Source organism: Vulpes vulpes, chromosome 10, assembly GCF_048418805.1.
Source record: "Vulpes vulpes isolate BD-2025 chromosome 10, VulVul3, whole genome shotgun sequence".
NCBI classification, from domain to species: Eukaryota; Metazoa; Chordata; class Mammalia; order Carnivora; family Canidae; genus Vulpes; species Vulpes vulpes.
Window position 1 is genome coordinate 38,975,200 of NC_132789.1, and position 15,629 is coordinate 38,990,828.

Here is a 15,629-nt window from a genome sequence, read left to right on the forward strand (position 1 = left end):
TTTTTTTCTTTCCCATTTCAATTATTGTATTTTTCAGTTCTAGAATTTCTTTGTTATTTCTTTTTAGGTTTTCTATTTATTGATATTTTCAGTTTATTCATACATTGTAATGATGACTTTTTCTACATCTCCTTTAGTCTTTGAGCATCTTAAAGACACTTGTTTTAAAGTCTTTGTGTAGTGGATCTGCCATCAGATCTTTTTCAAGATCTTTTTCTGTTGATTTGTTTTTGCTTCGAATAGGGCATACTTTACTGTTTACTTGTATGCTTTGTGATTTTGTTGTTGAAAACTAGATCCTTGGGCAGCCGCAGTGGTTCAGCAGTTTAGCGCCACCTTTGGCCCAGGGCATGATCCTGGGGCCCGGGATCGAGTCCCACCTCAGGCTCCCTGCATGGAGCCTGCTTCTCCCTCCGCCTGTGTCTGTCTCTCTGTGTCTCTCACGAATAAATAAATAAAATATTTAAAAAAAAAAAAAACTAGACACTTGAATCTAATAAAGTGCTACCTATAGAAACCAAATTCTATCCCTTCCCCGGGGTTTTCTGTTTTTTAATTATTTTGTCTCCAGTTTTTGTTTTCTTGATGGCTGCAAGGTATCCTTGTGCTAAGGTTTGCTCTAAGGTCTTCTCAGGTCTTCTCTGAGTCTGCTTTTTTTCTTGGCATAGGTGGTCACTTTTTAATTTTCTCAGTATATGCAGTTGTTTTTCAGTGTCCTAGCTTTTACTCTCTGTCTCCTGGAAGGGTAAAAAGGAAAAATAAAAGAAGGGGGAGAGGAGGCAGTAGCTCCCCTTTAAAGCCTCTGGAAATCAGTTCAGTTGGAGGGGACAAGCTTGCAGCATTGGTGGAAGGTGCAACAGTGGCCACCCTCCTTTGTGTCTGCATCTCTGTGATCAGAGCACAGGTCCCCAGTAGTTGAAGCACAATGGCCTTTTAGCCCACATTGGCTCCTCCTGTAAGCTGTATGAGTTGTTCCAGGAACATGTACACAGCTGCCTACCATGCGGTAGAGATGGATGGCTAGGTGATGGCTGTTGGGCTAAGAGTTGAAATTGACCAAAACTAACCGCAATTTATCCTCTAAGCCATCCTCTACAAATTGTAAACTCTCAGCAGACTTCCAGGGTTCCAAAGTTCCAAAGGCTCTAGGGTTTTCTGTTGTACTGGACAAAGTCTACCAGTGTAGCTTTGTCTAGGTTGGAAGAGAGGTTCCTGGTGCTACCTACTCTACTGTCTTCTCAGAATCCTCCCTATATCTGTTTTTAAGTATCAAGTTCTGTATAACTTGCCGTATATTTTCACTGATTTGCTTTCTTCCATTTCATCTTTTTATCTCTTCTTGTACATAGACGGCTTATCTTCTTTGATCATCTGATAGGTTTCAAACCTATAGTTTTCCCTTTCAGGATACTTTGACTTTTCCAACTTGTATTAAATCCCAGAGGTGTACCGTCCCTTCTGTCTTTTGTCCTAAATCCCAGAGGTGTACCGTCCCTTCTGTCTTTTGTCCCTTGGTTGGTTTTCCTTTCCTCTTTTCTTTCCCTGTTCAACCAAAATAACGAAGTTAGTTCTTCTAAGTGCTGCCATGTTCTCTGCAGATCATCTCAGATCATCTCAGCCAGCCTTAAAATGCTAATGTGGGGGGTGGGGTACCTATGTTGCTTACAGATTATTGCCTCCAGCAGATCAGGAAGTTCTAGGAAGACCGATAGAAGGATGTGTGGGTCAGTCTTAAGAGAATATTATTTCAAGGGCCATGGTATATGTTAGCCAGTGGCTCCCCCTTTCTGGAATTGTAATGCTTTTCTTCAATTTTGTGACCTAAATTTTTAAGTAAGGTCCAGTGTACCTTTTGGTTTTGGAACTTGGCATTTGTGGTCATGGAAAAAGCACTAACCATCTGCTGTCCCGTGTGCATGTGGCCAAGCACCTCTTCTGGATTCTTTCTAGACTGAGATATCATAGGTTACTTTTGTTTTTGTTTTTGTTTTTAAGATTTTTTAAATTTTTTTATTTTTTATTTTTCCTCTAAGAAAATACTAGAGCTACAATTTAGTATAACTCTTCTCTCTTTTCTTCCTAAATCTTATGTAAATTGATCAAAGAGCTTAGTTTTGACTGTAAACTTTACTCTAAAAAGGCATGTCATCTTGGGAGGCAATGGCTAGAATTCAGAAGTGCAGGGTTCTGTTCCTGGTTCTGTCGCATTTTCTCTGTAGGTCTTAATGTCCTCATCTGCATGAATAGAGGGAGGCCTGAATCAGGCTGTCTCAGAGGCTATTTTAAGCCTGGACAGTCTGACATTCCACTGACAGGTAAGAATTTGTGAGCAGCCAAATAGAGTGTTCCTACCTTGAGTATCTTTTTACTTGCCTCTGGGAAATGGTTGCTGTTTTCTAGTTTGATTACAGCATTGCTAGAATGCAGTTGTAATATGTAATTCTAGACACAGTAGAATACCAAAGGGAGAAATAGCCTTTCCAGAATTCCAGATGTTCCATACAATGTGAGCCAGTGTTATGGTTCTTCTTCCCCAGGAGTAATGGGGGGCTGGAGGGAGCATATGATGTTTGCTCCCTTCCCTTTCTACTTTGCATTAGGATGCAGCATAATTGACATTTTAGAGCTGTTACACTTAATGGCTCCTGTCGAGGAAAATATATTAAGAGCCTTCAGAAATGCCATTCAAATGAGATCTCTGTTTCCCATCTTCACACTTCTAAATAATAGATTTTTCATCAGCTTTACTTGATGTAGCTCTTTTAAACTTGTGCAAGCCTTTCCTGTCACTCTGTGCCTCTACTCATTCATTTTGTTAATCAGCTAGGGCACACATATAGGTCTTCTTTGAAAGTGAAAAAGTAAGGAAGAGAGGGACAGTGGTTCTTAGAGCCCATGATCCAGGAGAACTGGATGCTCACGCTAGCCCTGTCAAACTGATGTGCCTTTGGGCATGTCAGCTTAGTCTTTCTTTCTGTGCCTCAGTTGCCTCATCCATAAAATGGGGATATGCCCTGTCTTGCCCTCATTTTGGACTGAATGGAAGGCTCAGATTCAGATGATAACGTAGATATGAAAATGCTTTTGAACTATTATGAAGTGTAACAGCAGCAGTAGAGATGACTTGCCTGCAGGCTTTCAGACACAAAGAGGCAATGCCATAATTAGCATTAGTGTACTAACACTCAGCCTGGCACCACCTTTGGTATTAGCATCTGAAAGAAGTAATTTTTCTTTCTTCTTCCTTGCCTTACCTGCTTAGTTTAGTTTTAGGTAATAATTTTATTAAGGTCTTAATGCTTGACTTGTTTTATTTATGTAAGTCTATTTTCCTTCATTCTGCCTTTCAATCTGATTAGGAAATTTGTACATAGACTCCAGGCAAAATCTCCCTCCTTCAGTGATGCCGCCCCCTGGCTACCCTCACATCCCACAGGCACTCAGCACTCCAGGAACAACAATTGCAGGTAATTTGGGGTGTGTTGTGTTGCAGTTGGTACTCAGAGTGTAGTATGAAAAAAGACCTTAGCTGTCCCAGTGTGAGGCTATTCAGGAGGGAGTGAACTCCCTGGTAAGGGAGGATGGGGTTGACAGTGTACAGTTACTTGGTTTTAGTGCTGGGTGAGGGGAATTAAGTGACATTTGGTATTTGGACCATATGACCTGAAGTCTCTTTGATGTTATGATTTTAATTATTGTCTTGCCTTTCTAAAGAGGTCCAGGGGCATAGGGCTTGTCCTGGGGTCTTAGGCATCTTTGAGGCTTTTTGACTTCAACAGGACTTGAACAGGCTTCAAGAACTTGTTTGATTAGCTCCTGTATATTCTGCTCCATTCATTCTCCTCATATCCCCCCCCCCGGCCCCCCCGGCTCTAGTTTCTAAGGATGTCTCTTACAGAGGAGGTAAGTTGCAAGAGTCACTAGTTCATAAATGTTCCCCTGGGTTCCTGAATGCTGGATAAGTTACATTTATCAGGGCAGCAAAGGCAGGCATGGGGTGGAGGTGGAAGGGAGCTTAAGGAGGATCTAGATGAGGAAATTCAGGCTCAGGAGTGGAGATAACTTACTCAGAGCCACCAGTTTTGCTAAAGGAACAAACCAAGACTCGAGTCTTGATAACTGGATTTAGAGTTTATTGTTTTCTCCACTTAGGCTGCTTGAGGAACAGAAAGGTCATGTGCAGGTGTGAATTTAAAACCCCCTCACCTAAAAAAATAAAACCCCCAACAAGTGTGTGCCAGGCAGTAGTGAAGGAGGAGTTGGGGCCAATTGACCTGTGCTTTGATGAATGTGCAGGAATAAGTGTTATCTCTCCTCAGCGCTCACCAGGAACCTGTAGGTGGCAAGATACTGTAGTTAAGACTCTGGAACTGGATTCCCAGAGTTTGTGTTCTGATGCTTTGCTGCTTGGTAGCTGCCTAATCCTCCTAGCTCAACCTCCTGGTCTGTTAAAAGGGAGCTCATAACACTATCTAACTCCTAGGGTTGGTTGTTAAGAGAATTAAACGAGGATTATACATAAATCACTTAAATTAGTGCCTGGCACATAGTAAGAAATTAATAAGTCAAAAAATAAATACAGGCATTTCTGCTACACTGTGATATATTGAAAGGCCTTAACATTTTATAAAATGGTGCATTAAAATATACAGGGCTTATAAGTAAAATAAGATTAGCAGCAGACTACTTGAAACTTTGTAATCAGATCAAGCAAAATCAAACAAAAACTGCAACAATCCAGTAAAAATTCCACAACATTAACAACATATGTTTAATTCCTAATAAAATAATGAATTCTGCAAGTAAATAGAAATTATCACTTAAGAGAAAAAGTCTGGCTTGGAATCGGGCTTGACAAAGCTGTGGAGACAAGGGCAGAATGCACCAAAATTGGGAGAGGACAAGCTGCACACAGCCACACTAATCTAAGAAGACTGAGTGTGGAGAGGGTGGGCATCCTATTTCTTCACTCTGGTCCACCATGGCTTCCTGCATTCAGCTGTGTCGATATCCTCTATGTTCACCCACTGTTACTTGATGGCACAAAAGTTAACTTGCTGAGAATTCAGGATGACCCAGTGTGACATCACACTGGTATGCTGACATCATTCCCCTTTTACCATTCTCATGGGAGCCGGTTCATGTTACTGGAACATATATTGATGCAGGACAGACTAAGAGAGAGGGTTGTATCAGCATTTGGACACTCTAGTGTTCTTTTTATGCCCTCCTTGCTACCTCTTGGAGTAACCAAACAGGCATATGTATTTGGAGGTCAAGTGAACAAAGTTCAAATCTATTTGCCTTCCTAGTTGTATGACCTTGGGTAACTTGTTCCATTCTTTTAAATCCAAGCCCTGCTATCTATAAAATGATCATAAGAGCCACCTCAGTGAGAGCTTCTGAGTGGACTAGGGAGTTAATGTGCACCAAGTGCCTGGCACAAAGGAAGCGCTCAGCTGATATTAATTCCTTTTATCTCTACCCAAGTCACTACTGACGTTCCCTCCTTCCTTGCAGGCCATCACGGAGCCATGAACCAGCAGCACATGATGCCTTCCCAAGCCTTCCAGATGCGACGTTCTCTGCCTCCAGATGACATCCAGGATGACTTTGATTGGGATTCAATTGTGTAGAGCTTGTTTCTGCAAGGCACCAGACCCCAGCGTCACCTTTCTGTGCAGTGAAGGGAAAGGTTTAAGAGAATCCAGTTGAGAAAACAAAGTTGTTAATCACTTTACCGATGTTATCAAAATTTCTTTTGAAGACAATCAAAAAGATTTTGGCTGGATAACTTAACTGCTTTTATCTGATCCAAACAAGTACTACATGTTTGTCTCCCTGCCAGCTGCCCTATGTAGCTCCTAACTGTTGTGTGATTTGAACAGCTTTTGCATATTTGTGTCAGTTTGATGTTGACCACAAGTGCCAGACTGATTTTTCAGACAGAGCCTATTTTGCTGCAAGCAGTTTATAGATACATATGTGTAAATATATGTACAAAAATTACTGAAAGGCTTCAATTTTTCTAATTGGATTATTACGTCTTGAAAAGAAAGTTACTGTGAGTTTTTATTCCTCATTAGGCTATTTCCTGCAGGATGCTTTTAACTGATGTAGGCAACTGAAAGGAAATAGATTTTTCAAAACCCAATTCCCCTTATTTAATCTTTTTTTCAGAGATGTGGGTATTGAGTTCAACTCAGCAAGTCAAAGAACCCAGAGTTTGATACTCTCCAAACAGTCCAGAGGGGCATGTTGTTCCTGAGCAGCATAAAGAACTGACCAAATTTGTTTTGATGGTTGGGGGATTACAGAGTTTATGTTGTACCTTGTCAATGTCTGTTTTCTTAAATCTGCATTAGAACAGTTCTAAAATGTATTTGATCAGTTAGCAGCTGAGCATTGCTTGGCTCTTTAACAAAATCATTGCCTCCATAGTCACCCATGTATTTATTATTCAAAAGTGTTATTTTAATATTTATTGCTACCTTCTGTGAATGCTCAGATCCTATTGGGTTCATTAAGGAGAAGTGTGGTGTCTGAAAGCACAGAATTGTTTTTCTTAAGAGTTTACAGACAAGACAATCAGAGAGATTGTGTCATTCTCTTTATCATCGCTCGTTTTACCATGTGAGTATATTTCTCTATCTTAGCATTCCTGCTGATTGAGACATATTAGCTAAATAGGATTTTTCTGGAATTCAAATCAGAGTTCATTTGGGCAATAGAACAGCAGGGCACTGTGTATAATGCAAGTTTCCTCACTTTCTGTTTAGGAAGCACTGAAAAGAGGATAGAGCCACACACAGATTTTATTTGCCTCAGTCTTCAGTGCAGAAACCCTTAAGTGGTCTGCTGTTTCTCTTGTCCCGTGTGTCTGTGTATGCATGACATTGGGTTACTTTCTTTGAAATGCAGTGTGCCTCATTGGGGTTTTTATTAGTTTTTTGTTTTGTTTCATATTGTATCATAGTTACTTTGCATGGATTGATTGTCTTAGTTTTATAATCAGTTTTATAAAAGTAACAAATGAGATTTTTTAAAAAATGAATAGGTTTTGAATTGGTTCTTTAGACCATAAAAAAAGGCAGAATTTCTTTCATTTATAATGGGGGAATGATACGTTCCATCAAATCAAGGAGTAATAACTGCTCACTGGTTGCTTTTTAGCATCTCTAGTCTCTTTATCAGCCATGCTTAAATCACTTTAATTAGCCTTAGTGATAATGTGGTTGAGTGTTCTCTACTTGAACTAAACAGACATCTTTGTATGTGTGTATGTGAGAGTGTTTGTCAACGTGTGTGGGTTTTTTTTTTTTTTGATGGAGTGTTGCCTTTAATGAATCACTGGGAAGCCAGCCATAGTAAAGGCTGGTGAGGTTGGGGAGAAAGGAAGGGCTTTATGTTCCTGTTGTTTGGACCCTGCTTGGCATGAAAATGGAAGCTCAGTTCCAGCCCCTTGGATCAGTGAAAATCGGAGGATTCTGGCAAGACCACCAACAGGGCCCCTCTTACACGGATTAGAGGCCAGATGAGATAGCAGCCTGCAGAGAAAAAAACTTGAAAAAATGGGGTGGGGGGGGTTCAGTAGTCTGCTCAAGTCACTGTTTTCTAGATACCAAAATAGCTGTTTTGAAACTTTAAATTGCTTGGGTAGCAATGTGCACTTTAAACAATTTGGGTATTAGAATGCAGTCTTACATTGAATGATTTGAGTAGAAACCACTGATGAAGATTTTACAAATTCTGTGAAGCTCATTTCCCATTTGGCAATCATTTACTGATTTGCAGTGATCAATATTTTTATGAAAATTTAAACTTAACACAAATGGCCCTGGAGGCAGAGCCTCCACTCAGTCCCATTGCCCTCTTGTGATTCAGGTGGCCCAGGAGCCCAGGACAGGCCTTCGCAGCAGGCTCCAGCCAGCCAGAGCCACCTGGTGAGGTGCAGAGCATCCCCTCTAGTGGCTGTTTCAGTTGGTAGTTGTTAATACAGAGCAAGTTCTGTCTTGGGCTTAAATTGACTGAAGACTTTTGGGGAAAAGTATAATAAATGCTTATAATCAAATGGGGGGGGTACTCTGTCCAGGAGAATAATCCGACTGGCATTTGTGGCAGTTTTTGAAATGTAAATGTATTCATGTGTGTTCTTGTAAATACATGTCTCTCAGATGTCCTTTGAAGTGGGAGGGAATCAATCCGGGGATTATTTCAAATGGAATAGAGTATTTTGATATTGTTCATTCAGAGGGTGATGTGTACATATCTATATTGTATATATGTGATGAAAATGCATTGGCTTTTTGTGCAAACACAATCTGCTCTCTGTACTGCTGTTGGACAGTCAGTGTTTTAATGTTTCTACAGTTTTGCTATTGCACGATTTCATATTTTGCCTCTATGATGAACGGCACCCATTCTTTGTAACTGTTTAGTGCTGTAAAGAAATACCCCAAGTGTCATTAGGATTGTTGCTGCCAGAACTGATATGCATGAATGGCACTTAAAATAAATATATTATGTTAACTCTATTCACAACACCAGTTGGCCTGTGTCATTCGCTATAATCGAGGGAGCAAGACTGGAGCCAGTCCTGATGCAGAAACTTGCAGACAGTCCTTACGGCCTTAGAGATTGTTGTCCCATGCTGCCTTTAGGAATATCTCACTAGCTCTGTGAATTTGGGGGACTGACTTAGTTTTTCTGAGCCTCATTTTCCTCATTTGGAATGCCTTCAAAATGAGGGGATAGTAATACCTTTCTCCTAGAGTTGTAGTGGGATTAAATTAACTAATGCATTTCAACATTTCGAACAGTACCTGGGCCATGAAAAAGCACTCAGCATGTGCCAAGTGCTGTGCTAAGTAGATACTGTTATCCTCATCTCCCAGGATGGTTCCGACTCAGAAGTACAGTGGCTTACCCAGATCCTTTATTGGAAGTGATAAGAGCTGGGTTTGAATCCGGGTCACTTGATTCTTTTACACCATCCTCTTTCAAGAAATTCCCCTACTCCCCTGTCCTTGACCCCGTTCCTGCCCCCAGATTTGTCTTCCCAGAGGGCTACCACCCAAAGGTGAAAGTGGATCTTAACATTGGCTGAGCACACATACTCTGTCACCCTTCCTGTGAGAAAGCCATGACTCCTGCCTTTAGTGGGTGCAGACTTACCCAGGACAGGCAACGGACACCAGCCCAGGGGAATGGCCCGGGGAAGCTGCTCCAAAGGTGCACCCTGGCAAGGCAAGATTCTGGTGGTGAGGTGTTAGGTTATGCTGAGGGCTGAGGCAGTGGTCCAGGAAGGCCTCAGCCTAGCATGGTCTACTGGAGTTGAGTCCTCAGAGGGTCCTGAACAGACAGGAGAAGGTTTTTCCATTTATACTACTGCTCTGAGCCAGGCATGGACGCTAGACTACCATGGGGGGAATGGAAGCTGAAGAAGGGACGGTTTGCTGGTAAAATTTTTTTTACCATTACCAAAAATTACCATTTTTACCATTATGGTCTCATCACCATAATGAGAGCATACCTCTCATATGAGCAGGGCAATCATGAGATAAGTGGTGAGTTCCCAACTTGATTGACATGGAAACAGGTTCAGAGGCTAACTCCTGGGCAGACCAACGGTACTGGTGGAAGTGGACTTGAAGCTTCACCCTGCCTAACTCAAGCAGAGGAGGGTTTCCTACCAATCCCATAATCCTGCCCAGGGCCTCTTGCTATTTCCTACTGAACCCATACATCACTGCCAGAAAAAGCTATTTGTTGCAACTTTACAGTTGGGGAAACTGAGGCTCAGAAAGGTTAACTTGCCTGAGTTGTCATAGCTAATAGAGGATCTAGGACGATTCAGTCTGGGCCTGACTCCAAAGCTCATTTCTTTTTTACCCTATTGCCTTCCAAAAGGAAATTTTCCCAAAGCCAGAGGTAATGCCTACCCACCAGCACATGTGTGCCTCTTGCAGTGAGGAACTGTCCCCCCGGCCCCCTCACAGGTAAAATTTGGTCATTAGCAGTGCCTGTGAAGGGCTGTCGAAGGGTCGACTGCATCTGAACTGCCTAGAATCATGACTATCTCGAAGGCTTCGGGCCAAAAGGGCTCTTTGAAATCCTCTCATACAGCCCCTGCATCTTCCTGTAGAGAACACAGACCCAGCGAGGGAAGTGACTTGTTCAGTCACGTCTAGGGGAAGATTTGGGGAAAGGGAGTCGTAGAGAGCATCATACATTTAACAGGAATTTAAAATTCATTCACACGTTGTCTTACTCGACCTGCGCAGGAACCTTGCTCCAGTACTGTTACTGTCCCATTTTACAGAAGGGAGGCAGGCACATCACAGCTGCATCCGGCGTGCATTCAGAAGAGCTCTCCGGGGCAGTTGTACACACGTGGCCAAAGAGGGAGGACGGAGGTACTGAATAGCCACCTGAGGCTGGATGTCCCTGGGGGCTGCTACCCTGTGCCGTGTGCGTGAGCACCTGTGTCACTGGGCGACCCCAGTGGATGAAGACACCCGTGTTCTACATAACATGGCCTTTGGCCGCAAGTCAGCTACTTCAAAGGCAGACTGTAACCCACATTTGGAAAAACTGGCCGTGTTGGCCTTATTGAGACACGGGGTCTTTGTCCCCAGCGTGGTTCCTTCCTAAAGGGTTTTCAAGAGTGACTCTGAACCGACCTCCCTGTATGTCTCCCTCCCGTTGATGGTGACTAGTCAGCACGTGCAGAGCACACACCTGGCGGGCAGCTGCAGCAGGGCCCTCTCCAGCCTCCCACTCAGAGCAGCGCCCCTACGTGACGCTGACCCCAGAAGTACAGAACACAGCTACCCTTTATTAATATTACTTCTCCCAGCTGCGCCTTGTAGGTCGTATTTACTCTTCAAAACAGCTAGGTGGTAGATGGTATTCTCAAGCTCCGGTTGTAAGTGAAGAATCTGAGCCATACACTTGCCCAGGGTCATCCTCCCAGCTTGTAAGTAGTAGGAATGATGGTGATGGTGGTGATGGTAGTGGGGGTGGGGGTGGGGGGGGGTGGTGGTGGTGGGGGTGGTGGTGATGGGGGTGGTGGTGTGATGATGATGGCGGTGGCGGTGATGGTGGGGGTGGTGGTGATGGGGGTGGTGATGGTGGTGATGGTAGTGGTGGTGGGGGTGGGGGGTGGTGGTGGTGGGGGGTGGTGGTGGGGGTGGTGGTGATGGGGGTGGTGGTGTGGTGATGATGGCGGTGGCGGTGATGGTGGGGGTGGTGGTGATGGGGGTGGTGGTGGTGGTGATGATGGCGGTGGGGGTGGCGGTGTTGGCAGTGGCAGTGGCGATGGTGGTGGTTGTGGTCGTCGGTGGTGGTGATGATGGTGGTGGTGGCGGCGGCGGTGGTGATGGTGGTGGTGGTGGTGGTGATGATGGTGATGATGATGATAGCAGGAGCCGCAGCAGAGCTGGGATTTCAAACGGAGGCCGCCCGCCGACCGCCCGCCGCCCGCCCTGGTCACTCAGATGTGCCGCTGTGGGCTCTGCGCAGAGCCCGGGCCCTGAGACCAGAGCAGCGAGGCTGCAGTGAGCGGCAGAGGCCGGCAGAGGGCGCGTGGCCGCCAGCGTGTGCCCTTCCAGTTTCTGAAGGGCCTTCCCCACCGGGCCGGAGGGAGCCCAGCGACCAGGCCCCAGAGTCTTCTCTCCAATCAGATCATGCTGGGGGAGCCAAGGAGCCCCGTGGGTGCCGTCGGTAAGCCTCCCGATGGGGGTGGGGCCCGCTCGGAGCTGCCTCTGAGCCGCTGCCCGCCCCAGGGCAGGATGGCGGAGCTCACCCCACCAACCCCAACCCTCCGAGCTCCGAGGCCGCCGCCTCCCCGGAGTCCCCGGAGTCGCAGGTGCAGGTGCGGAGGCCCCAGCCCCCAGCGCACCCTCCCAGCCCCGCGTCGCCTCAGCAGGCCTCGGGGAACCACACGGCCCCCCTCTCCCCTCTCGTAGAGTGGCCCCTGCCCAGTGCGGGAGCCCGTGGGTTATCCGACCTAAGCCCCCGCTGCCCTGCAGGTCGCGTCATGGTCCCGCTCATCGCCGACAGCGCCGCGGAGAGGCGGGAGGGCCCCTGCCCGGGTCACAGCCAGGGGGTCACAGCCAGCGAGCGAGGCCGGACGACCCGCCCGGTGCCCTTGGCCTCCGTGGGGCCACCGCGCCCGCCCCGCCCGCCCCGGAGCGGCCTGGGCTGACGTCACAGGGCGGGGCGATGCCCCTCTCTGCCCCGGCCCCCAGAGGGCGCCCAAGGGTCGGAGTGGCAACTTCCTGCCGCCCGAGGGCGCCTCCCAGCCCTCCGTGGGAACAGTCCCTGCCCGGGACTAGGGGCCTGCAGCCGGCTGTGTGGGGGCAGGTGGCTTCGGCTCCAACTCACCCTCCCTCCCCTTCCCGAGCCTTCTGGGCCCCCCACCCCCAGGGGCCCACAACCTGGCGTCACTTGCCTGGGAGACAGCGGGCTTCCCGGCCTCTGTCAGGGTCGGGCCTGCGTGGACACCAAGGAATTCCTCCCCCTTCTCATCCGGCCCGGCCCCTGGCCGCTCCTCCCTGCTGGTCTCAGCCGGTCCCACATCTGCCTCCACCTGGCCCGCCCCCCGGGGAGCCCCCCTCCCACCGGTGCACCTGCGGCCTCGGCCCCCATCCCTGTGGGTCCAGACCGTGTCCCTCCATCGAGGCCCCGCTCGAGGCCCTGTCGGCGCCCATCCGGCAGGCATCCTCAGACCTGGCCCCAGCGGACCTTCTGGCCGCTCCCGGTGGGCGTCCCGCCGCGGCCTCCCCGGGCCTGGGGCCTCTGGGGTGAGGCCAAGGCCCGGAGCGCCTAGGGCTGCCGGAGGGAGCTCTGGCCACCTGCCCTGGGCCGCAGGGGAATAGCCCGCCCACCGGCCGCCAGCCCAGCCCCGACGGGTCAAGCCAATGGCCTTCGAGGTCCAACTCCATCCTCTTCTGGGTAGCGCTGGGCCCTCTCCTCTGAGAACCTGTTTCCTCTTCTGTAAAGTGTGCACCACGGAGCTACTTCATGGGGTGCAATTCAGCAGCTGCTTCCGTCTTCTTCCTTCCCTTCAAGATGCGGGGCCAGGGCCAGGAGGAGATGTAGGAGGTGTGGACCGAGTAAATGTGTCTTTGGAGTTCAAGAGAACTGGCTTCTTTTTTTTTTTTTTAAAGGATTTTATTCATTTATTCATGAGAGACAGAGAGAGGCAGAGACACAGGCCGAGGGAGAAGCAGGCTCCCCGGGGAGAGCACGATGCGGGCCTCGATCCCAGGACCCCGGGGTCACGCCCCGAGCGGAAGGCAGGTGCTCAACCGCTGAGCCCCCCAGGCGTCCCGTGAGACCTGGTTCTGCTCTGGGATTTTCAGCTACTGCCAAGTGCACCCGGCCATGAATGGGGAAAGTTGTGTCTTCCCCGAGGCCCGGGTAGCCAGCCACCTCTCTGCTGTCTGGGGGCCCCACGCCGTGTGCGCTACCAGGACAACCGTACCCGGCACCCCCGCGTGTGCGGTTGGGAAAGTCCTGGCTTCTGTGAGCTTCCGTTTAGCCATCAATAAAATGGAGCTCTGCAGTTATTCCTCACAGATCCCCAGCTAGCTTGCAAGTCTTCCCCGGACAGTTCTGGGCTCTTGGAGGAACCAGAGCATGTCACACACCCTCCAGGACGTGTTTACAAGCAGGATGGGGAGGCTGTGACCTGTGAGCCGCACCCTCCCTCTTCAAGGTCACGCAGATCAGCATGGAAGTCTCTAGACTCATGCCTGCGTGGGCTCCGTTCTGGGCCTCTTGTCCTCTGGGCCTCTGGGCCTCTGGCCCGCCAGGAAGCAGAGCTGGGTCGGGGCCACTGGGCCACCTGCGATGGACCAGCAGCACCCACTGCAGGTGCCAGGCCCGTCGGAGTCGGGGTTGTGCCCACCGTGAGCGGGGCTCTGCTTTCAGGAGCTCAGAGGCAAGTGGGGAGACAGAGGTTGGGAGGTGCTGCAGCCGGAGGAGGAGGGGTGGTCTCCAGCCACCCTGCTGGCGCTGGGGCTGGAGGGGACGCTCCCTGATGGCCGGAAAGCCACTCCTTGTCTACATTTTTCAGACAGTAGAGACAGAGTGTGGGAAAGGCCACACAGCTGTTCCCTGGAAGGGCTGGGACTGTCACCGACAACAGGGGGGGCCCTCCTTCCCTGGGCCGCTCCTCGGGGCGCTTCTGGGGATCCTGGTGAAGGAGTGAGTGGGGCCTGCCCCTGAAGGGCCTTGAAGGCCAGGCCAGGGGGCCTGGGCTTTCTCCTGAAGGTCTGGGGCGGACAGGCCCGGAGGCGGCACCACCTGCAAGGCTACAGAGGAGCGAGTTTGCCGGAAGAGGCGGCCGTGGATGTGGGAGGCCCAGCACCCCCACCCCACCTGCTGCCCACAGGGAATGAAGAGGGGTGTGGAGGTGCTGGGCCAATGCCTCGGGGCTCAGGTGTGGACACGGGGTTCTGGAAGGGCCCCAAGATCCAGCACCCAGGAGCGCGGGGAGGCCGCCCAAACTCACACCTGGGCCGGGGCTGGTACGGGAAGGGGAGCTGGTTCCCATTTCCCAGGCCGACGTCGGAGGTGGAGTTAGTAGGGCAGGGCCCAAAGGTGCGAGTCCTAGGAGCCGTTTCCTCTTTCCCACAGCGTGAACCACGTCACTCCCCAACCCCTCCCCCAGGCTCCGGCTCCAGGTAGGCCTGGCTCCAGGTAGGCCTGGCTCCAGGTAGGCCTGGCTCGGGGGCTGCGGGGGCAGGCGTTAGGAGCCCAAGCCCCCTCAGCCCCTCTGTAGCCAGGGAGGGGAGGGACTGGAAGCCCTGGCAGGCCCCTTCCAGCCCACAGCAGCTCCCAAGCCCCATCCTTAATGTCAGTTATGTTTCAGTTCGCCTGAGCCCCACACCCACCCAACCCTGATCCCAAACCTGACCCTGACCAGCCTCCACAGCGCCTGCAATCCCGACATCAACCCAACCCCAGCAGCTCCCCAATTCCAAAGCGAACCCCGACACCCACCGGCCCTCGGCTCCTCTGCCCTGGACTCAAACCCCACTTGGAGTTCTGATTTGAACGCCTCCCACTAACTGCTTTTCCATGTTTCCCCCGCCGAGCCCCAACCCCAGCCCAGGACCTCAGACTGACCCTCCCCAGCTCTCACCCTAACCTGGCTGGACTCCAGCCACCCCAGCTCAGTCTCAGGGCCAACCTCGGCTATCCCCCAGATCTCTACATAGGGTTCACGTCCACCCCAATGACAGCAAACTCCACCCTTGTGCCAGTGTCTAGTCTCACCTTCCACTGGGCCCCATCCATAACCCTAACAGAGCCCATGCCATCCCCCCTCCCCTGCTACGTGCCCCCACCCAGCGCTCGGCTAGCAGAGGCCACCACGTGGCTGCACCCCCGCCCCCCACTTCAGGGTGCACGCGCGTGTGCGTGTGTGTGTGCGCACGCACACACACACACACACACACACACACACGGGAGGGAAGTGCCCCCTCGCTCTGAGCACTGGCCTAGGAGGGCAGATAGAGCAGGTGTTTCCTGCCCCTCCCTTGGACGCGACCCCATTTATCAGCCTCTGCTCCTCCAGCCCCTTCTTCAGTACTGACTCCCTCCACCCTACCCTGTCC

At 49.7% G+C, this 15,629-nt stretch overlaps 2 protein-coding genes across 10 annotated transcripts in view; both read left to right on the plus strand.

Annotated features, from left to right (window-relative positions):
- The window catches only part of FOXJ3 (forkhead box J3), a 142,236-nt gene extending 133,702 nt beyond the window's left edge, over window positions 1-8,534 (plus strand). For all 9 annotated transcript variants that reach the window (XM_025983740.2, XM_025983743.2, XM_072723655.1 and 6 more), the window contains 2 exons: window positions 3,360-3,467; window positions 5,521-8,534. In XM_025983740.2, coding sequence (XP_025839525.1) covers window positions 3,360-3,467; window positions 5,521-5,636 — 224 coding nt within the window. In that variant the 3' untranslated portion in view covers window positions 5,637-8,534. The remainder of the gene's footprint in view (window positions 1-3,359; window positions 3,468-5,520) is intronic.
- Window positions 8,535-11,223: 2,689 nt separating this feature from the next.
- LOC140594098 (uncharacterized) lies at window positions 11,224-14,698 on the plus strand. The gene is made up of 3 exons (XM_072722469.1): window positions 11,224-11,362; window positions 11,436-11,724; window positions 12,033-14,698. Exons 1-3 carry the CDS (start codon window positions 11,224-11,226, stop codon window positions 12,808-12,810), a joined length of 1,206 nt encoding a protein of 401 aa, XP_072578570.1. The 3' UTR covers window positions 12,811-14,698.
- Window positions 14,699-15,629: the final 931 nt, after the last annotated feature.